Source organism: Hyla sarda, chromosome 4 (genome assembly GCF_029499605.1).
Source record: "Hyla sarda isolate aHylSar1 chromosome 4, aHylSar1.hap1, whole genome shotgun sequence".
In the NCBI taxonomy this organism is placed as follows: domain Eukaryota; kingdom Metazoa; phylum Chordata; class Amphibia; order Anura; family Hylidae; genus Hyla; species Hyla sarda.
In genome coordinates, this window is record NC_079192.1 from 15362601 (window position 1) to 15386637 (window position 24037).

The 24037-nt window shown below is 45.3% G+C and overlaps 1 protein-coding gene across 1 annotated transcript in view; it reads left to right on the plus strand.

Moving 5' to 3' along the window:
• DNAH2 (dynein axonemal heavy chain 2) overlaps nt 1–24037 on the plus strand; it is a 243720-nt gene that overhangs the window by 123101 nt on the left and 96582 nt on the right. Inside the window, exons 32-43 of the mRNA XM_056570087.1 lie at nt 319–417; nt 1288–1413; nt 1490–1600; nt 5994–6182; nt 6303–6406; nt 9198–9387; nt 14236–14416; nt 16098–16225; nt 16306–16458; nt 17484–17609; nt 19543–19761; nt 22024–22141. Coding sequence (XP_056426062.1) covers nt 319–417; nt 1288–1413; nt 1490–1600; nt 5994–6182; nt 6303–6406; nt 9198–9387; nt 14236–14416; nt 16098–16225; nt 16306–16458; nt 17484–17609; nt 19543–19761; nt 22024–22141 — 1744 coding nt within the window. The remainder of the gene's footprint in view (nt 1–318; nt 418–1287; nt 1414–1489; nt 1601–5993; nt 6183–6302; nt 6407–9197; nt 9388–14235; nt 14417–16097; nt 16226–16305; nt 16459–17483; nt 17610–19542; nt 19762–22023; nt 22142–24037) is intronic.

Genomic DNA, 24037 nt, shown 5'->3' on the forward strand with positions numbered 1-24037 from the left:
AAGTTAGTAGCACACACACAAAAATCAAATAATAGGGGGCGACAGAGGTCCTGAACACATCCCTCTCTGAATGGGCCTGACTAGGCGCTCTGCCCCCTGACTAGGCGCTCTGCCCCCTGACTAGGCGCTCTGCCCCCTGACTAGGCGCTCTGCCCCCTGACTAGGCGCTCTGCCCCCTATGTGAAGGAAGCACAACCTCCTTACAGGTTCCTGAGATGCCTCCTGAACCCTGGCCAGTTCCTAAAACAGATAATCATTGTTGATTTTGTGATGGGTCATGTGGACGCTGTGATATCTCTTCATGTCTTATAACCACAGGTCGGGGTGAGCAGTAAATCGGAGGCTGGAGGGATGTTCTCTGCAGAGGGAGAGTATGTGGAGTTTACCCATCCTGTTCTATTAGAGGGTCCCGTGGAGGTAAGACTTCATATAGTCTTGATGGTTTGACCTGTCACAAGGTATGCTGGGAGTCGTAGTCTTGAAGCTGTTTACAGATTGCTGCTTAAGAACTTAAAGGGGTACTCCACCCCTAGACATCTCATCCCCTATCCAAAGGATAGGGGATAAGATGTCTGATCGTGGGACCCCCACGCAGCGCCGGAGGCTCATGATGTCATGGTCACGCCCCGCTCGTGACATCACGGCCACACACCCTCAATGCAAGTCGCCACGCCCCCTCCCATAGACTTGCATTGAGGGGGCGTGGCTGTGACATCACTAGCGGGGCGTGACCCTCATGTCACCAGCCTCCACCCTGCATCGCCAGTCATCCGGCATGGAGTGAAGTTTGCGCCATGCACCGAGATCCGAGATCGTGGGGGTCCCCAGAGGCGAGACCCCCGCAATCAGACATCTTATGTGATCACAGGGGTCCTACCGCTGGGAACCCCGACAATCTCGGCTGTGGAACCCCAGACATCCGATGCCCAGAGAGAACCTCGCTCTGTGCCGGATGACTGGCGATGCGGGGCGGAGGCTCGTGTCGTCACGGTCACGTCCCACTCGTAACGTCACGGCCATGCCCCCAATGCAAGTCTGTTTGAAGGGGCGTCACACCCCCTCCCATAGACTAGCATTGAGGTGGTGTGGCCGTGACGTCACGAGCCTTCGGCACTACACCCAACACTCTAAATGAATGCCGGTGCAGCAGGGAGATCCCGGGGGTCCCCAGCAGCCGGACCCCTGCGATCAGACATCTAATCCCCTATCCTTTGGATAGGGGATAAGATGTCTAGGGGCGGAGTACCCCTTTAAACATACAAAATGGTTTACTGTTCTGTCTTCCAGGCCTGGCTGTGTGACATTGAAAGGACTATGCGCTGGACCTTAAAGGACCTTCTCAGGAACTGCCGACTCGCACTGAAGAAAATGTCCAGCAAGCGGGACAAGTGGGTGAAGGAGTGGGCAGGACAGGTGGGTGCACAGGATAACAGACCATCAGGGGAACGCTTGGTCCATCCTGGTCTCATTTCACCGTCACTTCTTATAGGTCCTGATCACCTCCAGTCAGATCCAATGGACCACAGATGTAACCAAGTCCCTGGTGATGGCCAAGGAGCGTTCAGACAAGAAGTATCTCAAAGTCATGAAGAAGAAGCAGGTGCATGCACTCATCCAACACACGTGCTGCTGATTTATGCACGCAGTCTAGTCTTATCTAACTAAAATGGGAACAATGTATAATGAGAAGTTCTGCAGATTTCTGATATACTTTAAAGGGGTACTCCGGTGAAAAACGTTTTTTTTTTTTTTCAAAATCAACTGGTCCCAGAAAGTTAAACCGATTTGTAAATTACTTCTATTAAAAAATCTTAATCCTTCCTGTACTTTTTAGCTGCTGAATACTACAGAGGAAATTCTTTTCCGTTTGAAACACAGAGCTCTCTGCTGACATCACGAGCACAGTGCTCTCTGCTGACACCTCTGTCCATTTTAGGAACTGTCCAGAACAGCATAGTAAAGTACAGTTCAGAGTAAAGTTTTGAGTTTCCTAAACTGGACAGAGAAGTCAGCAGAGAGCACTGCGCTCATGATGTCAGCAGAGAGCTCTGTGTTCCAAACGGAAAAGAATTTCCACTGTAGTATTCAGCAGCTAATAAGTACAGGAAGGATTAAGATTTTTTTTTAATAGAAGTAATTTACAAATCGGTTTAACTTTCTGGCACCAGTTGATTTAAAAAAAATAAAAAAAATAAAAAATAAGTTTTCCACCGGAGTACCCTTTTAAGTTTTGTTTATGCCTGTTTCTGAAAGGAGATATCCAGTGCTGAAAAACTTATCCCCTATCCTAAGGATAGGGGATGAGTTTCTGATCGCGGGCGATCTGACGGCTGCCCCCCCCCGTATTCTCCTGTACGGGGCCCCAGATAGTGGGTGTTGACCACCGCACGAAGCGGAGGCTGACACGCCCCCCCCAATACAGCGCTATTGCGCTCCAGCTCTGCCATAGAGTTTTATTGAGGGGGCGTGTCAGCCACCGCTTCGTGCGGTGGTCGACACCCACTATCTGGCCAGCGAGCCGGGGCCCCGTACAGGAGATCGCGGGGGGGCCCCAGCAGTCAGATCCCCCCCCCCCCCCCCGATCAGAAACTCATCCCCTATCCTTAGGATAGGGGATACGTTTTTCAGCACTAGACTACTCCTTTAAAGGGGTACTCTCCCCCAAGATAACTTCTATCCCAGTGGTCTTCAACTTGCGGACCTCCAGATGTTGCAAAACTACAACTCCCAGCATGCCCGGACAGCCAACGGCTGTCCGCGCATGCTGGGAGTTGTAGTTTTGCAACATCTGGAGGGCCGCAGGTTGGAGACCACTGCTCTATCCAAAGGGTAGGGGATTAGTTGTCTGATCTTGGACCCCCTGCAATCTCAGGGCTCGCACCGCGGCGTTCTGAACACGGAAGCTTGGAGTTCGTCACGTCACACCCCCTACATTCCGTGCACCGAATGACAGGGGTGTTACACCGGAGATTGCGGGGGGGGGGGAGATGGGTCCCAGTGGTGACCCCCCCCCCCATGATCGAACATCTTATCCACTATTCTTTGGATAATAAATAAGATGTCTAGGGGCGGAGTACCCCTTTAACCCCTTAACGACCACGGACTGCGTCCCGTGACCTGCTCCCGATCTGTGAAGCGCCCGGACCCGCGGCTTATACCGGACATCGCCGATCGGGCTGATGTCCGGTGTTAACCCTTTAGACACCGCGATCAATCGTTGATCTCGCGGCGTCTAAAACGGGAGAATCCACTGCCGGTTAGCTCAGCAGAGCTGTTCGGGATCGCCGCGGTGATATCGAGGTATCATTTTAATCGTATGGAACTACAGAATAAAGAGAAGGTGTCATTTTTACCGAAAAATGTACTGCGTAGAAACGGAAGCCCCCAAAATTTACAAAATGGCGTTTTTTTTCTTCAATATTTGTCGCACAATGATTTTTATTTTTTTCCATTTCGAAGTAGATTTTTTGGGGTAAAAATCACTGACGTCATTACAAAGTAGAATTGGTGGCGCAAAAAAATAAGCATCATATGGATTTTTAGGTGCAAAATTGAAAGGGTTATGATTTTTAAAATGTAAGGAGGAAAAAACGAAAGTGCAAAAACTGAAAAACGCTTGGTCCTTAAGGGGTTAAACAATCAATTCCAGTTTTTTTTTTTTCCTGCCCATATTGTGCAAACTCACTATCACTAATTGTACGGCACTATCTGTAATTCAAGCACAACTGCGGCCATGAATTTCTGTTTCGATAGTTTTTTTTTTAGAGAATTTTTTGTATTTCAATACAACAAACAAAACAAGATTATATTATACAACTCCCCTCCAGCTCTATCTGTATACTGCTGCTATCTCTATAGGATCAGGATTTATAGTAGTTATACACCTCCCCTCCAGCTCTATCTGTATACTGCTGCTATCTCTATGGGATCAGGATATATAGTAGTTCTACACCTTCACCCCAGCTCTATCTGTATACTGCTGCTATCTCTATGGGATCAGGATATATAGTAGTTATACACCTCTCCTCCAGCTCTCTCTGTATACTGCTGCTATCTCTATAGGATCAGGATATATAGTAGTTATACACCTTCCCTCCAGCTCTATCTGTATACTGCTGCTATCTCTATGGGATCAGGATATATATTAGTTATACACCTTCCCTCCAGCTCTATCTGTATACTGCTGCTATCTCTATAGGATCAGGATATATAGTAGTTATACACCTTCCCTCCAGCTCTATCTGTATACTGTTGCTATCTCTGTATGGGATCAGGATATATAGTAGTTATACACCTCCCATCCAGTTTTATCTGTATACTGCTGCTATCTCTATAGGATCAGGATATATAGTAGTTATACACCTCTCCTCCAGCTCTATCTGTATACTGCTGCTATCTCTAGGGGATCAGGATATATAGTAGTTATACACCTTCCCTCCAGCTCTATCTGTATACTGCTGCTATCTCTATGGGATCAGGATATATAGTAGTTATACACCTCTCCTCCAGCTCTATCTGTATACTGCTGCTATCTCTATGGGATCAGCATATATAGTAGTTAAACACTCCCCCTCCAGCTCTATCTGTATACTGCTGCTGCTTATATTTCTGTGGGATCAGGATATATAGTAGTTTTAAACCTTCCCTGAGGCTGTGTTCACACATTGCATTTCTTCCAGTTTTTTTTATTAGTTTTTGCAGTGATTTTCCCAATATTGGTGCCAAAAAGGTTCTATTTTACCACGATTGTGCACTTCCATTTTGGAAAATTGCAGCAGAAATGGTTATAATGCAGTCAAAAACTGAGAAAAGTGCAGTAAAAATTCAATATGTGAACAAATCCCAAATACTTAAAATCTTTATAAAACACCCCACACGAACTCCCTGCTGCACGTGGCATTTGTTTAGAGTGTCGGGTGCAGCGCCAGAAGCTCATGACGTCACGGCCATGCCCCCTCAATGCAAGTCTATGGGTCACGCCCCCTCCCATAGACTTGCATTGGGGGGGTATGGCCATGATGTCACAAGCGGGACGTGACCGTGACGACACGAGGCTCCGCCCCGCATCGCCAGTCAACCGGCACAGAGCGAAGTTCTCCCCCCCCCCCCCCCACGATCAGACATCTTATCCCCTATCCTTTGGATAGAGGATAAGATGTCTAGGGGCAGAGTACCCCTTTAAGGTCAATTGTAACTGACAGTAAACAGGCACATTCATTGTATACATCCAGAGTCTTAAACGGGGTTATCTCAAGATTAAAGGGGTACTCCGGTGGAAAACTTTTTTTTTTTTTTTTTAAATCAACTGTTACCAAAAGTTAAACATATTTGTAAATTACTTCTATTAAAAAATCTTAATCCTTCCAGTACTTATTAGCTGCTGAATACTACAGAGGAAATTCTTTTTGGAACACAGAGCTCTCTGCTGATATCATGACCTGTGCAATGTGCTCTCTGCTGACACCTCTGTCCACTTTAAGAACCAGAGTAGGAGAGAATCCCCATAGCAAACATATGCTGCTCTGGACAATTCCTAAAATGGACAGAGGTGTCAGCAGAGAGCACTGTGCTTGTGATGTCAGCAGAGAGCTCTGTGTTCCAAAAAGAAAAGAATTTCCTCTGTAGTATTCAGCAGCTAATAAGTACTGGAAGGATTAAGATTTTTTAATAGAAGTAATTTACAAATCTGTTTAACTTTCTGGCACCAGTTGATTTTAAAAAAAAAAGAAAAAAAAAAGGGTTTCCACCGGAGTACCCCTTTAAACATTGGTGGCCGAGCTTGCATGCTGCTCCATTCGCTTGCGGGAGAATAGACTTGATACAGACGTGGGGATCTTGGACACACAGCCATCCAGCCGACATGATCAGAAATGGTTTTCAGTCCCTGGATGACAACAAGAATATTATAATTTCTGACAGGAAGCAGAGATTTTTACTATAAAATGATTGTATTACCATTCCCCTAACCAGTCTGCCCATGTACATGTACACAGATCTCTATGCTGAACAAATACTCTGATGCCATTCGGGGAAACCTGACCAAGACTCTGCGTCTGAAGCTGGTGGCCCTAATAACAGTGGAGGTCCACGCCAGAGACGTCATTGATAAGATGCTGAAGAGCGGCTGTATGGACATCTCCTCCTTCGAGTGGTTGAGTCAGCTGCGTTTCTACTGGGATAAGGTAGAGACCTCCGCCCGATATTAAAGGGGATGTCGCCTCCCTCTGTCTGCTTCTCATCCTGTAGGGTGACAGTCTGAGGTATCAGGTGACTGCTGTGTAATGCGTGCTCTCTCTTGGCAGGACATTGATGACTGTCTCATTAGACAGACTAACACTCACTTCCAGTATGGATATGAATATCTGGGAAATTCCGGTCGCCTGGTGATAACTCCCCTCACTGACAGGTATATGTGGGGTCTGCTTTTTCCAACCTTATGTTCAAAAGACATATAGCTACGGTAACTTGTATGTAGAGATGATGTTCCTATGGTAACACGTATGTAGAGACGTATGTACCTATGGTAACACTTATGTATAGATGGATGTACCTATAGTAACACGTATGTATAGATGGATGTACCTATGGTAACATGTATGTATAGATGGATGTACCTATGGTAACACGTATGTAGAGATGGCTGTACCTATGGTAACACGTATGTATAGATGGATGTACCTATGGTAACATGTATGTATAGATGGATGTACCTATGGTAACTCGTATGTAGAGATGGATGTACCTATGGTAACACGTATGTAGAGATGGCTGTACCTATGGTAACACGTATGTATAGATGGATGTACCTATAGTAACACGTATGTATAGATGGATGTACCTATGGTAACTCGTATGTAGAGATGGATGTACCTATGGTAACACGTATGTAGAGACGTATGTACCTATGGTAACACTTATGTATAGATGGATGTACCTATAGTAACACGTATGTATAGATGGATGTACCTATGGTAACTCGTATGTAGAGATGGATGTACCTATGGTAACACGTATGTAGAGATGGATGTACCTATGGTAACACGTATGTGGAGATGGATGTACCTATAGTAACACGTATGTAGAGATGGCTGTACCTATGGTAACACGTATGTATAGATGGATGTACCTATGGTAACTCGTATGTGGAGATGGAGGCACCTATGGTGACACGTATGTAGAGATGGATGTACCTATAGTAACATGTATGTAGAGATGGATGTACCTATGGTAACACGTATGTAGAGATGGATGTACCTATGGTAACATGTATGTAGAGATGGATGTACCTATGGTAACACGTATGTAGAGATGGATGTACCTATGATAACACGTATGTAGAGATGATGTACCTATGGTGACACGTATGTAGAGATGGATGTACCTATAGTAACACGTATGTAGAGATGATGTACCTATAGTAACACGTATGTAGAGATGATGTACCTATGGTAACATGTATGTAGAGATTATGTACCTATGGTAACACGTATGTAGAGATGGATGTACCTATAGTAACACGTATGTAGAGATGGATGTACCTATAGTAACACGTATGTAGAGATGGATGTACCTATAATAACACGTATGTAGAGATGGATGTACCTATAGTAACGCGTATGTATAGATGGATGTACCTATGGTAACATGTATGTATAGATGGCTGTACCTATGGTAACATGTATGTGGAGATGGATGTACCTATGGTGACTCGTATGTAGAGACGTATGTACCTATGGTAACATGTATGTAGAGATGGATGTACCTATGGTAACACGTATGTGGAGATGGATGTACCTATAGTAACACGTATGTAGAGATGGCTGTACCTATGGTAACACGTATGTATAGATGGATGTACCTATGGTAACACGTATGTAGAGATGATGTACCTATGGTGACACGTATGTAGAGATGGATGTACCTATGGTAACACGTATGTAGAGATGGATGTACCTATGATAACACGTATGTAGAGATGGATGTACCTATAGTAACACGTATGTAGAGATTGATGTACCTATAGTAACACGTATGTAGAGATGGATGTACCTATGATAACACGTATGTAGAGATGGATGTACCTATAGTAACACGTATGTAGAGATTGATGTACCTATAGTAACACGTATGTAGAGATGGATGTACCTATGGTGACACGTATGTAGAGATGGATGTACCTATGGTAACGCGTATGTAGAGATGGATGTACCTATGGTAACACGTATGTAGAGATGATGTACCTATGGTAACACGTATGTAGAGATGGATAACACGTATGTAGAGATGGATGTACCTATGGTAACACGTATGTATAGATGGATGTACCTATGGTAACACGTATGTAGAGATGGATGTACCTATGGTGACACGTATGTAGAGATGATATACCTATGGTGACACGTATGTAGAGATGGATGTACCTATGGTGACACGTATGTAGAGATGGATGTACCTATGGTAACACGTATGTAGAGATGGATGTACCTATGGTAACACGTATGTGGAGATGGATGTACCTATGGTAACACGTATGTAGAGATGGATGTACCTATGGTGACACGTATGTAGAGATGGATGTACCTATAGTAACACGTATGTAGAGATGGATGTACCTATGGTAACACGTATGTGGAGATGGATGTACCTATGGTGACACGTATGTAGAGATGGATGTACCTATGGTAACACATATGTAGAGATGGATGTACCTATGGTGACACGTATGTAGAGATGGATGTACCTATGGTAACACGTATGTAGAGATGGATGTACCTATGGTAACACGTATGTAGAGATGGATGTACCTATAGTAACACGTATGTATAGATGAGATACCTATGGTAACACGTATGTAGAGATGGATGTACCTATGGTGACACGTATGTAGAGAGTCCTCACCTTCATTACTGATATATTGAAGGGTCGGCACTCCCGTAAGTGGTGGTGCTCGTGGTAGATCAGGTCCAGGAACATAGTATAGAAAAAATCCTGTCTCTCACCAAACCTGCTGAAATTTTAGTTGAAGTTTATTGCGTGAAATCACTAACAGGATGCGTTTCGGCGGAAGCCAAAACGCGTCCTGTTAGTGATTTCACACAATAAACTTCAACTAACATTTCAGCAGATTTGGTGAGTGCCGGACTTTTTCTATACTCGCCTTCCATTGATCAGTGTTTCTCTCTATGTGATCCCCACAGATGCTACATGACTCTCACCACCGCCCTGCACCTTCACCGAGGAGGATCTCCCAAGGGCCCAGCTGGTACGGGGAAGACCGAGACAGTAAAGGATTTGGGGAAGGCGCTGGGGATGTATGTGATTGTGGTGAACTGCTCTGAAGGCCTGGACTATAAATCCATGGGAAGGATGTACTCTGGCCTGGCTCAGGTGAGGACACCTCACATTTTTTTGTGTCTTTCTTTGGACCAGGTGTTTGAGTTCACCATGAATGTCACTCTAACAAAGAACTTGTTGTCCGCTCACTCACTGATGACCGCTATTGCCCACCTGTGCTATCGGACCCACCTGTCCCGTCCCGGCTTCACAATGCAGATCCAAAAGGAAGAATGTCCTGCACTGGATATGCATAAGAATCTTTGCTTTATTTCTGCTATGGCGGAGTCACAATACAGAGCAGGAACGCCTGACGTGTTTCGCACCGTCAGGTGTTTAATCGAAGTCTCAGTCTATGATTAAGCACCTGACGGTGCAAAACGCGTCGGTCATTCCTGCTCTGTATTGTGACCCCTTACCATAGCAGAAATAAAGCAAAGATTCTTATGCATATCCAGTGCCGGACATTCTTCCTTTTATATATGTCAATTACACCCTTTTATTCTGTGTACTACTGTTAAAGCTTACCCGCCAGATCCAACAAAAAAACTTTTTTTTTAAATAAATCACTCGGTACCTAATCCTGACCATGTACATGTAATTTTTATGTGTCTTGCACCTTTATTTTTTTTTCTATTACACTTAATTTAGCTCACTAGTCTGAATTCCTCTCAAAGGGAGGGGGCGTGGCCTCACTGTGCAGGTCTCCGCCCCCTCCCTCAGTATACTGTCTGCTCACATCTCCCCTAACATTAGCAAAACTACAACTCCCAGCTTGTCCTCACTGACAGTAGCGGGACACAAGATGACAGTGGGAGGATTTTTCCTCCAGCTCTGAGCCCTGCACTCACAGCTGTCAATCAAGGAAGTGTGTCCATGACCTAGGTGATGACTCATGGACACAGCAGGACTAGTATGTGTCCAAGCAGGCAGGGGGGGGGGGGACAGTTGTTTGACTGGCTTTTTCAGTATGAAATACTGTAAATGTTCTAATGAAAGCAATTGCAAAACCTATTGGTTCTACATGCTTTACATATCACACCCTTTATCCAGAACTGCACTCACAATTCTGCTGGTTTTCTGTTCTCTCCTAAGCTCTCTCATGTCAAATCCGGTCATGTGTATTTACTGAGCTAGAATGAAAGAAATAAACACCAGAGTCTTGTGTAGTACCCTTGTGTATACTTCCCGCGAAGTGGAGATAGCAAAATGGCCACTCACCTTTAAGGGGATTTATGCGGAAAGGAAGAGGGGTGCAGTTGCCCATAGCAACCAATCAGATATATAGCTTTTTCTTAAATATTAAAAAGCACTCTGGTAACTATGGGCCGCTGCACCACTCTTCCTCTCCGCAGGTTTTGATAAAACTTTCCCCTTGAAGTGTATATTATATACGCATATTGGGGGACATTTAAAAAATGTTGGTGTAAGGTAGAATAGATTTTACCCCTGTTTGCTTGGTGTTTTGTTTGCACAGTTACTCAAATTTCACCAAAAAGGTGCACAGGACTTGATAAATGTTGCTCAGTTATAGAAACCAGTGGGCAGTAGAGATTGGTTTAAAGGGGTACTCCGGTGGAAAACTTACCAGAAAGTTAAACAGATTTGTAAATTACTTCTATTAAAAAATCTTTATCCTTCCAGTACTTATTAGCTGCTGAATACTACAGAGGAAGTTACTTTCTTTTTGGAACACAGTGCTCTCTGCTGACATCACGAGCACAGTGCTCTCTGCTGACATCTCTGTCCATTTCAGGAACTGTCCAGAGCAGCATATGTTTTCTATGGGGATTTTTCTCCTACTCTGGAAAGTTCTTAAAATGGACAGAGATGTCAGCAGAGAGCACTGTGCTCGTGATGTCAGCAGAGAGCTCTGTGTTCCAAAAAGAAAAGTATTTCCTCTGTAGTATTCAGCAGCTAATAAGTACTGGAAGGATTAAGATTTTTTTTTTTTTTTTAAATAGAAGTCATTTACAAATCTGTTTAACTTTCTGGCACCAGTTGATTAAAACATTTTTTTTCCACCGGAGTACCCCTTTAACAAAGGAGTGCCTTGGACTTGAATGAACATATCACAAACCGAGTATATGGAAAATACTCTTTAAGTGGCATTTTTGCTGCATTTACATTTACTGAGTATGCTCCCATGTGATACTTGCTGGGTGTTGTAGTGTTTAAACTACATGTCCCATTACACACTATTAGTTTTTTGATGTAGCAGGTAATGCAAATAGTTTTCAGCTCACCTCCCTTTGGTCTCGCACGGATCCAAGCTTGGCCGCGCTTCATACGGATGAGTAAAGAAAAATAGATAGACGATCCAGCAATTCCGTATAAAATAGTAGACTTTATTCCAAGCGATAAAACATGTAGAACAACACTTCACCTAGTCGGCAAAACACACCCACAATGGACGCGTTTCGAACGCATGCGTTCGAAACGCGTCCATTGTGGGTGTGTTGCCGACTAGGTGAAGTGTTGTTCTACATGTTTAATCGCTTGGAATAAAGTCTACTATTTTGCTGGATCGTCTATCTACTTTTCTCTACTCATTAGTTTTTTGAGCCAAGATCCGTGCTCTCAAATCACTCAAGTGCAAGTAAAGAGTGCAAACGTGTTCACACAAAAAAAAAGTGCACGAGGATGCGGTCCATCGCAAGCCCTTCTCCAAAAGCAGAGATGCCCCCCCCCCCCCCCCAACGAAACCAAACCCTTTGCCTCCGGGCCATAAGGCATCTGCAAAATTTCAGGTACTATGGCCCAGATTTATCAAAGAATGTCTACGGTAGAGCTATTTTCCCACGTATATATGGGCGGTGGGTTTGACTAGCGTGCGTCTTATTTATAAAGATGGGGCAGCAGGATGATGAATGTTGCGCAGCTCTGCTGTGGTGGGAAAAGCTTTACCACATACACTTTATCTAGACGCTTGTGAGGGAGGGAAGTAGACACTTTCCCGGGTCCTGAATTTGGCAGGTTGGGTGTTTTTACTTTCATAGAACTGCCAGGACATTTTTACTTGCATTTTAGACGCTACAATCAAATTTGATTGCGGTGTCTAAGGGGTTAAAGCTGGGCATCACCGTGATCGGTGATGTCTGGCATTAGAGATGGAAAACTTTTTTTTTTTTTTAAATCAACTGGTGCCAGAAAGTTAAACAGATTTGTAAATCACTTCTATTAAAAAATCTTAATCCTTCCAGTACTTTTTAGGGGCTGTATACTAAAGAGAAATGCAAAAAAGAAATGCATTTCCTCTGATGTCACGACCACAGTGCTCTCTGCCGACCTCTGCTGTACATTTTAGGAACTGGAGAAAATCCCCATAGCAAACATATGATTCTCTGGACAGTACCCCCTGTAGATGCTATTCTCACACCTACCGATAGGTGGAGTAGCTTTGCGCCTTAAAAAAAGTACCTTTGTGCACAAAATAGGGACTTTTGACAAAAGTCGCAAATGATAAATACGTGACCACTGCATGGTCAAAAAGAAAAGGTTCTACGGGTAGGCAAAAAGAGTGAAACTGTCTGTATCAAAAGACGCATAAATGTCGCTAAATATTCTGCTTGCACCTGAACTTCGCCAAATCATAGACAAAAAAAAATGCTCTAAAAGCAATGATAGATCTCACCCTATGTCCCCTTTCGCCGAAGTTATCAGGGACCGAATAAGTGTTCCCGGCGGGCAACTAGGCGTTAAACAGGTGGCCACTGAGGAACCAGTAAAACCGGTTAGGTACTCGTGCCAAAGCAGGATAACCATGGGGTATGGCAGGGAGGTGAGGAACCTTATGGCCACACACACACACCTCCCCTAGACCGGCAGGAGGGACACCCAGAAGGGCTACCGCACCCTACCAAATCCTTGCGACACATAAAGAACACAAACGTGAGCACAGTGACAAAAACATGTAAAATAAATAGGTGGTTGTGCACAGTGTAAAACTTCCCGGACATCCGGCCAGATCTATAAAAATTCCTCTGCAGATCAACAGCCAGAAGGCCGGAACGCTAGAGGTGAGTGCTCAGAAGAGTGGGAGAAAAAATATGTGCTGCGTGCCATCAGTCAAGTGGGGTTGCCAATCCCAAGTGAGTTCCGGCACCCTGGGGTCACCACTCCCAGGGCACTTTAGCACCTCGGCCTTCACTCTACCCGAACGTTCAGACGGGCAGGTTTATTTGCGGGTTTCCCGTTGCGTATTTGAGAGGGGGCGGGCTCTTCTCGGCTGTCCGCAGCAGATTTTCCACTGCAGCAATCCGCCGCAATCCCCATTGAAGTCAGTAGGGTCTGCGACGGATTTTCCGCAGTGTAAATTCTGCCGCGGAAAATCTCTGCTGCGGACAGCCGAGAAGAGCCCACCCCCTTTCAAATACGCACCGGGAAACCCGCAAATAAATCCGCCCGTCTGAATTTACCCTAAGGGTGAGATCCAGAAGGCGCAGGTCGCTTCATGGTCTGCCGCCGGACGCACACGGCTGACCCTGGTCCGTTCTGCGTGGTTCCTATCTCCTGCCTTGGTGGTCTCCCACACCGCCAACTAACAGAAGAGGTACTACACTCGATCGTAGCCAAAAGGCCGAGAAGTGAGACAATGTTATGGGATGTCAAGCACAATATATATGTGTGAGTTGTGTCGTTGTGTCTGGTGGGCTCCAAGCTCAGCCTAAAGAAGTAGTCTCTGTAGATTTGCTGCCATGATTAAGAGCTTGACATAAACTCGAAACGCGTCGGGTTGGTTGTTTTTCCCTCTGGATTCCCCGTGTTTTTAATTGGATTAATTAAAGCTCGATTTTTAACAGTCAACTTGCTGTGAAGCTGGACACCTCAAAGTTTCTGTAGATTTGGGCTTTCAAATGGAGACCCCTCTGTAATATCACCACATGTTCGTCTCTGTTCCAGACTGGCGCTTGGGGCTGCTTTGATGAGTTTAACCGCATCAACATAGAAGTCCTGTCGGTGGTTGCCCAGCAGATCCTCTCCATCCTCTCCGCTCTGTCCTCCAACCTTACCCGATTTGTGTTTGAGGGAAGAGAGATCAACTTAGTTTGGTCTTGTGGCATCTTCATCACCATGAACCCAGGTATGTAGACCTATTGAAAGCTGCTCTGCTCCCCCCTTCCTTACATACATGGGGGGGGGGTCATATTCAAAACTTTTCACATCAAAAATTTCGCATCAGGTATAAAGTGTTTTACATGAGAATTATCCTAGGTTTTACACTAGTCACACCAGTTTTTCTTTTTCAAAAGTGGGCGTGGCTATGTAAATTTAAAGGGGGTACTCCGCTACTCAGCGTTTGGAACAAACTGTTCCGAACGTTGGAGCCGGTGCCGGGCGCTCGTTACGTCATAGCCCCGCCCCCCTCATGACGTCACGCCCCACCCTCTCAATGCAAGTCTATGGGAGGGGGCGTGACATCCGTCACGCCCCCTCCTATAGACTTGCATTGAGGGGGTGGGGCGTGATGTCATGAGGGGGGCGGGGCTATGACGTCACGAGCTCTCGGGCTCCAGCGTTCGGAACAGTTTGTTCCAAACGCTGAGCAGTGGAGTACCCCCTTTAATGTTTTACGTGATATTTTCAAAGAAGTGAGAGTCCATTTTACATAAAAAATTTCACACCAGCTTTTTGCTAATGTAGAAATCACAGAAATTGTTGTAGTTTTTTTTTGTTTTTTGTTTTTTCCTTTAGTTTTTTTGGGAAAAGGCATTATTCAATCAGTTATAGAAAAATAAATAATTATAATTGGAAAATGTTATTAAAAATAATGTTTTTTTTTTTTTTTCATGGTCACTGCTAGAGATGAGCGAACTTACAGTAAATTCGATTCGTCACGAACTTCTCGGCTCGGCAGTTGATGACTTTTCCTGCATAAATTAGTTCAGCTTTCTGGTGCTCCGGTGGGCTGGAAAAGGTGGATACATTCCTAGGAAAGAGTCTCCTAGGACTGTATCCACCTTTTCCAGCCCACCGGAGCACCTGAAAGCTGAACTAATTTATGCAGGATAAGACATCAACTGCCGAGCCGAGAAGTTTGTGACGAATCGAATTTACTGTAAGTTTGCTCATCTCTAATCACTGCACCTGAACTCACATTTAAGCCCTAGAAATGTTTTATTTATACAGTTCTCGCTTTGCCTGGACGCTAGTAATCATGGAATATTACATGAGATGCTTCGTCCAGAATTTACGGGGATGTAAAATTTGGCACCAAAATCTGCAATTTTGCCACAACAAAATCCAATATGGCGGCGACAAATACATTTTGGCGCCAAATTTGGCAATTTTTGGCATGAAAAAAAATTAAAAAAAAGTGTTACAAAAATTAACTCTCACATATTTTCATATTTTCAAAGCCCTTTGAATCTGTGAGGAGAGAAAAAAAAGTTTAATTAAAGGGTTACTCCGCTCCCCAGCATCCGGAACATTGAGTTCCGAACGCTGTGCGCAGGCTTCCGTGTTCACGCCCTCCCCCTCGTGAAGTCATGGCCTTCCCCCTCAATGAAAGTCTATAGGAAGGGGGCGAGATGGCCGTCACGCCCCCTTCCCATAGACTTTCATTGAGGGGGCGGGCGTGAATACGGAAGCCCGCACACAGCATTCGGAACTCAATGTTCCGGATGCTGGGTAGCGGAGTAACCCTTTAGTATCTCTGGAATAGAAATTCCAGTCGTTTTTGAATATCTCCCCCATGGTGTATCAGGTTGCAGTCACACATTTTCCATGATCCCTCATAGTTTGATGTCACTTTTCCCTTAAAGGCTACGCTGGCCGCACCGAGCTCCCCGACAACCTCAAGTCCATGTTCAGACCCATTTCCATGGTGGTTCCAGACTCCACACTGATAGCAGAGATTATCCTGTTTGGAGAGGGGTTCAGTAACTGCAAGGTAATGGCGCAGTAAATTGTCGGCCTGTCCACTCACCAGGGTGGGTAGAGGTCACATGTCTTTGGTCTTGCTCTTTGCAGGTCCTGGCTAAGAAGGTCTACACTCTGTACTCTCTGGCGGTGCAGCAGCTTTCCAAGCAGGACCACTATGACTTTGGGCTGAGAGCTCTGACATCATTGCTGCGGTACGCTGGACGGAAGCGAAGAGTTAGGCCAGACCTGTCTGACGAGGAGGTAAGTGAGGGGTGACACAGGTTATAATGGGGTCTATGTATCGGTGTCCTCACATTCACACTTAGAGGGGTTATCCAGGAAAAAACATTTTTATATATATATATATATATATATATATATTTATATGTATGTGTATATATAATATAAAAAAAAGAAGAGGCCGCAGCACACCGGAGTATCACCGGTGTGCTGCGGCCGCTTCTTTTTTATTTGCTAATCTTTGCACCCAGGACCGGGGTCCCTGAGACTGCCTGCACCCACAGATTTATTTTCCCTTTTGAGAGTGCTGCTTCATTTTTTTTTTTTTTTTCATATATATATATATATAGTCCACAGAAATCAATGGCGCAGCACTCCAACAGCGTTCCAATCAAAAAGTGAATTTATTCAAAGCATATCTCCAGTAGCTACTGGAGATATATGCTTTGAATAAATTCACTTTTTGATTGGAACGCTGTTGGAGTGCTGCGCCATTGATTTCTGTGGACTGTCTAGATAGGCCAGGATCGGGCCTTGGACGCTGGGCACCCGTGGTAGTATTACTGGATGTGCTGCATTTTTTTAACTTTATATATATATATATATATATATCTCAACGGGCTCCAGAAAGTTAAACAGATTTGTAAATTACTTCTATTAAAAAAAATCATAATCCTTTCAGTACTTATGAGCTGCTAAAGTGGAGTTGTTCTTTTTCTGTCTAAGTGCTCTCTGATGACACATGTCTCGGGAACTGTCCAGAGTAGAAGCAAATCCCCATAGCAAACCTCTTCTACTCTGTACAGTTCCCGAGACAAGCAGAGAGGTCAGCAGAGAGCACTGTTACCAGACAGAAAACAACAACTCAACTTCAGCAGCTGATAATTATTGAAAGGATTTTTTTTATAGAAGTAATTTACAAATCTGTTAAACTTTCTGGAGCCAGTTGAGATATATATATATATATATATATATATATATATATATATATATATATATAGATTTCCTGGAATACCCCTTTAACCCTTCACTCCTGCCTCCTTTAGATTCTGCTGATGTCCATGAAGGATATGAATATTGCCAAGCTGACCTCTGTTGACCTTCCTCTGTTCAATGGGATCATGCAGGATTTGTTTCCTGGTATCGACACGCCACCTGTGGACTATGGAAAGGTGCGTACAGCAGTAACTGGCACCTGATGTGCTGCAAATTCTTAGACAAAAAGAGCCAGATGAAAGGAAAACTGTAGTGGAATATAATGGAATGGATAGGGGATCAGTTATACAGTAGGTCACGGGGGGGGGGGGGGGGGGGGGTCCGGTCGCTGGGACCCCCCACGATCTCCTGCACGGGGCCACGGGAGTCTGAAGGAAGTGCCGTGCTGACCCCCGCAGGAAGCCACGGCAGACACACCCCCTCCATGTATCTCTACATGGAGGGGGCGCGTCGGCCGGCACGTCATGCGGGGGGTGGAAGGTCACCTTCCTGCAAACTGCTGCGGCCCCAGATAGGAGATAAGTTATATTCCACTACAGTTTTTCCTTTAGCAGGAATTTACCAGATAGACCAAAACCCCAGGGCCGAAGCTCGGGGTAAAAAAATGCCCTATATACTATACCCTAAAATAATTATTCTAATAGTAATATTTTAGGGTTGAGTATATATAGGGTTGTTTTTTACCCCAGGCTTCGGGTATTATTTTGATTTTGGCCCCTATCTACCCTTTTGGGTTTAGTTCACCTGATAGTCCAACACTTCAGGTCCTTGGTGATGGTCTACAGCAGTGTTTCCCAACCAGGGTGCCTCCAGCTGTTTCAAAACTACAACTCCCAGCATGCCCGGACAGCCTTCGGCTGTCCGGACATGCTGGGAGTTGTAGTTTTGCAACAACTGGAGGCACCCTGGTTGGAAAACACTGGTCTACAGGCATACCTGGCAAAGCACAGATTTTAATTAAAGGGGTACTCCACTGGAAAACTTTTTTATTTTTTTTCAACTGGTGCCAGAAAGTTAAATAGATTTGTTAATTACTTCTATTTAAAAAAAATCTTAATCCTTTCAGTACTTATCAGCTGCTGTTATGATCCACAGGAAGTTCTTTTCTTTTTGAATTACCTTTCTGTCATGACCACAGTGCTCTCTGCTGACACCTCTGTCTATGTCAGGAACTGTCCAGAGCAGGAGCAAATCCCCATAGCAAACCTGTCCTGCTCCGGACAGTTCCTAAAATGGACAGAGGTATCAGCAGAGAGCACTGTGGTCAGACAGAAAAGAAATTCAAAAAGGAATGAACTTCCTATGTAGTATACAGCAGCTGATAAGTACTGGAAGGATTAAGATTTTTCAATAGAAGTCATTTACAAATCTGTTTAACTTTCTGGCACCAATTGATTTAAAAAATATTTTTTTCCAGAGGAGTACCCCTTTAAAAGGAAAAGCTCTGGATGTGACTGGAGTATAACATGTAAAAAGTGTCGAGTTTCTTAAAGGGGTATTCCAGGCAAAACCTTTTTTTTTATATATATATATATATATATATATCAACTGGCTCCGGAAAGTTAAACAGATTTTTAAATTACTTCTATTAAAAAATCTTAATCCTTCCAATAGTTATTAGCTTCTGAAGTTTTCTGTCTAACTGCTCAATGATGATGTCACGTCCCAGGAGCTGTGCATGATGGGAGAATATCCCCATAGGAACTGCACAGCTCCCGGGACGTGAGTCATCAGAGAGCAGTTAGACAGAAAACAACAACTCAACTTCAGAAGCAAATAACTATTGGAAGGATTAAGATTTTTTAATAGAAGTAATATATAAAAAAAAGTTTTGGCCTGGAATACCCCTTTAACTTTTTCTGTAAGTTATTGGATGATGTTCATACACAGCACCGGACTGGAATATGTAAGTGTTAGAAGTATAAAGTTAATGATGCAGAACATGACGGTAATGCGGCGGATACACTCATTGCCGGTCAGACGGTGTCGTACAGCTGGCAGGTGTCGCGCTGCTCCTGTGAATAAACCTCTGATAAGTGAAGCTTCGGATTCTTTCATCCTTCACATCTCATTATGTATTTCCATGTCGTGTCCATTGTGTCCTCTCAGCTGCGGGAACAGATTGAACAAGAACTTCGTCTCTCCGGCCTGCAAGTTACGCCTTTCGCGGTCACTAAAGTCATCCAGCTGTACGAAACCAAGACCTCGCGTCACTCCTGCATGATTGTAGGGAGGACATGCAGTGGAAAGACCACCACGTGGCGCTGCCTACAGGGGGCCTTATCTGCACTTTACCGCAGCGGGGACACTAGCTACAACCTTGTTCGGGTAAGAGAATAGTTGGGGAGATTATTGTCAGTCACAGTGGTCTCACCTGCTGGTCACAGTGGTCTCACCTGCTGGTCACAGTGGTCTCACCTGCTGGTCACAGTTGTCTCACCTGCTGGTCACAGTGGTCTCACCTGCTGGTCACAGTGGTCTCGCCTGCTGGTCACAGTGGTCTCGTCTGCTGGTCACAGTGGTCTAACCTGCTGGTCACAGTGGTCTCGTCTGCTGGTCACAGTGGTGTCACCTGCTGGTCACAGTGGTCTCACCTGCTGGTCACAGTGGTGTCACCTGCTGGTCACAGTGGTGTCACCTGCTGGTCACAGTGGTCTCACCTGCTGGTCACAGTGGTCTCACCTGCTGGTCACAGTGGTCTCGCCTGCTGGTCACAGTGGTATCTCCTGCTGGTCACAGTGGTATCTCCTGCTGGTCACAGTGGTCTCACCTGCTGGTCACAGTGGTCTCACCTGCTGGTCACAGTGGTCTCACCTGCTGGTCACAGTGGTCTCACCTGCTGGTCACAGTGGTGTCACCTGCTGGTCACAGTGGTCTCACCTGCTGGTCACAGTGGTCTCGCCTGCTGGTCACAGTGGTCTCGCCTGCTGGTCACAGTGGTATCTCCTGCTGGTCACAGTGGTATCTCCTGCTGGTCACAGTGGTCTCACCTGCTGGTCACAGTGGTCTCACCTGCTGGTCACAGTGGTCTCACCTGCTGGTCACAGTGGTCTCACCTGCTGGTCACAGTGGTCTCACCTGCTGGTCACAGTGGTCTCGCCTGCTGGTCACAGTGGTATCTCCTGCTGGTCACAGTGGTATCTCCTGCTGGTCACAGTGGTCTCACCTGCTGGTCACAGTGGTCTCACCTGCTGGTCACAGTGGTCTCACCTGCTGGTCACAGTGGTCTCACCTGCTGGTCACAGTGGTATCTCCTGCTGGTCACAGTGGTCTCACCTGCTGGTCACAGTGGTATCTCCTGCTGGTCACAGTGGTCTCACCTGCTGGTCACAGTGGTCTCACCTGCTGGTCACAGTGGTGTCACCTGCTGGTCACAGTGGTGTCACCTGCTGGTCACAGTGGTCTCGCCTGCTGGTCACAGTGGTCTCGCCTGCTGGTCACAGTGGTCTCGCCTGCTGGTCACAGTGGTATCTCCTGCTGGTCACAGTGGTATCTCCTGCTGGTCACAGTGGTCTCACCTGCTGGTCACAGTGGTCTCACCTGCTGGTCACAGTGGTCTCACCTGCTGGTCACAGTGGTCTCACCTGCTGGTCACAGTGGTGTCCCTGCTGGTCACAGTGGTGTCTCCTGCTGGTCACAGTGATCTAACCTGCTGGTCACAGTGGTCTCGTCTGCTGGTCACAGTGGTGTCCCTGCTGGTCACAGTGGTCTAACCTGCTGGTCACAGTGGTCTCGCCTGCTGGTCACAGTGGTCTCACCTGCTGGTCACAGTGGTCTCCAGAAAGTTAAACAGATTTGTAAATTACTTCTATTAAAAAATCTTATTCCTTTCAGTACTTATGAGCTGCTGAAGTTGAGTTGTTCTTTTCTGTCTAAGCGCTCCCTGATGACACCTGTCTCGGGAACCGCCCAGTTTAGCAGAGGTTTGCTATGGGGATTTGCTTCTAAACTGGGCGGTTCCAGAGACACGTGTCATCAGAGAGCACTTAGACAGAAAAGAACAACTCAACTTCAGAAGCTCATAAGTACTGAAAGGATTAATATTTTTTAATAGAAGTAATTTACAAATCTGTTTAACTTTCTGGAGCCAGTTGATATATAAAAAAAAGTTTTTTTCCTGGATAACCCCTTTAAGTATTACATTAGTATCACATTAGATAGGTAAGTACACGCCATTATGAAATTAAGTACTTTTATTACCCATTTTGTCCGTGGGTACCCCACGTGCAAATTCTGCGCAAGGGGTACCTGCGGACATACTTTCCCCCTTTAGGTGAAAAAGATTGAGAACCACTGGTCTGGGGGTTCCTTTCCCTCTCTATGAGCTCCCTATAGAGAACGTGCCAATGCTCTGTATCTGTACCCAGTGACTGTATATACTGTCCGTGCTGCCCAAGGGGATTAGAGGATCACATTAAGTCTGGTGCCTTGACCTTTGCCCACCCTGCAGGGATCCCCTCGGTATATTCTCACTTCTCGGGTCATCTCCAGTGTGCCATGCCTGGTGTATACGGGTAGAGTTCCTCCCTAAGAGGAGCAGGGTCTCCTGTGAACAGCCACTGCCATGATCTGTTAATCTTCAATGTACAGGATTTCCCCCTGAACCCTAAGGCAGTGTCTCTAGGGGAACTGTATGGAGAATACGACTTGGCGACCAATGAGTGGACGGACGGCATCCTCTCCAGCCTCATGAGGACGGCATGTGCAGGTAGGTGCCCACAGCCTGGGTTGATTCATTAATAAGAGATTTGTCAATACTGTGTGGTATAGATAGTCTATAGAATGAGATTGTACAGAATAGAATGAGTAAGCAGAGGCGGTACAATACAGAGAGTGTGTAAGCAGGGGCTGTACAATACAGAGAGTGTGTAAGCAGGAGAATGTACAATACAGAGAGTGTATAAGCAGGGGCGGTACAATACAGAGAGTGTGTAAGCAGGGGCGGTACAATACAGAGAGTGTGTAAGCAGGGACTGTACAATACAGAGAGTGTGTAAGCAGGGGCTGTACAATACAGAGAGTGTGTAAGCAGAGGCGGTACAATAAAGAGAGTGTGTAAGCAGGGGAATGTACAATACAGAGAGTGTGTAAGCAGGGACTGTACAATACAGAGAGTGTGTAAACAGGGGCGGTACAATACAGAGAGTGTGTAAGCAGAGGCGGTACAATACAGAGAGTGTGTAAGCAGGGGAATGTACAATACAGAGAGTGTGTAAGCAGGGACTGTACAATACAGAGAGTGTGTAAACAGGGGCGGTACAATACAGAGAGTGTGTAAGCAGAGGAATGTACAATACAGAGAGTGTATAAGCAGGGGCGGTACAATACAGAGAGTGTGTAAGCAGGGGCGGTACAATACAGAGAGTGTGTAAGCAGGGACTGTACAATACAGAGAGTGTGTAAGCAGGGGCGGTACAATACAGAGAGTGTGTAAGCAGGGGCGGTACAATACAGAGAGTGTGTAAGCAGGGGCGGTACAATACAGAGAGTGTGTAAGCAGGGGCGGTACAATACAGAGAGTGTGTAAGCAGGGACTGTACAATACAGAGAGTGTGTAAGCAGGGGCGGTACAATACAGAGAGTGTGTAAGCAGGGGCGGTACAATACAGAGAGTGTGTAAGCAGGGACTGTACAATACAGAGAGTGTGTAAGCAGGGGCGGTACAATACAGAGAGTGTGTAAGCAGGGGCTGTACAATACAGAGAGTGTGTAAGCAGAGGCGGTACAATACAGAGAGTGTGTAAGCAGGGGCTGTACAATACAGAGAGTGTGTAAGCAGAGGCGGTACAATACAGAGAGTGTGTAAGCAAGGGCTGTTCAATACAGAGAGTGTGTAAGCAGAGGAATGTACAATACAGAGAGTGTATAAGCAGGGAATGTACAATACAGAGAGTGTGTAAGCAGGGGCTGTACAATACAGAGAGTGTATAAGAAGAGGAATGTACAATACAGAGAGCGTATAAGAAGAGGAATGTACAATACAGAGTGTAAGCAGGGGCTGTACAATACAGAGTGTGTAAGCAGGGGAATGTACAATACAGAGAGTGTGTAAGCAGAGGAATGTACAATACAGAGAGTGTATAAGAAGAGGAATGTACAATACAGAGAGTGTATAAACAGGGGCGGTACAATACAGAGAGTGTGTAAGCAGGGGAATGTACAATACAGAGAGTGTGTAAGCAGAGGAATGTACAATACAGAGAGTGTGTAAACAGGGGCAGTACAATACAGAGAGTGTGTAAGCAGGGGAATGTACAATACAGAGAGTGTATAAGCAGGGGAATGTACAATACAGAGATTGTGTAAGCAGAGGAATGTACAATACAGAGAGTGTGTAAGCAGGGGAATGTACAATACAGAGAGTGTGTAAGCAGGGGAATGTACAATACAGAGAGTGTATAAGAAGAGGAATGTATAATACAGAGAGTGTATAAGCAGGGGCTGTACAATACAGAGAGTGTATAAGCAGGGGCTGTACAATACAGAGAGTGTATAAGAAGAGGAATGTACAATACAGAGAGTGTATAAGCAGGGGCGGTACAATACAGAGAGTGTGTAAGCAGGGGAATGTACAATACAGAGAGTGTGTAAGCAGAGGAATGTA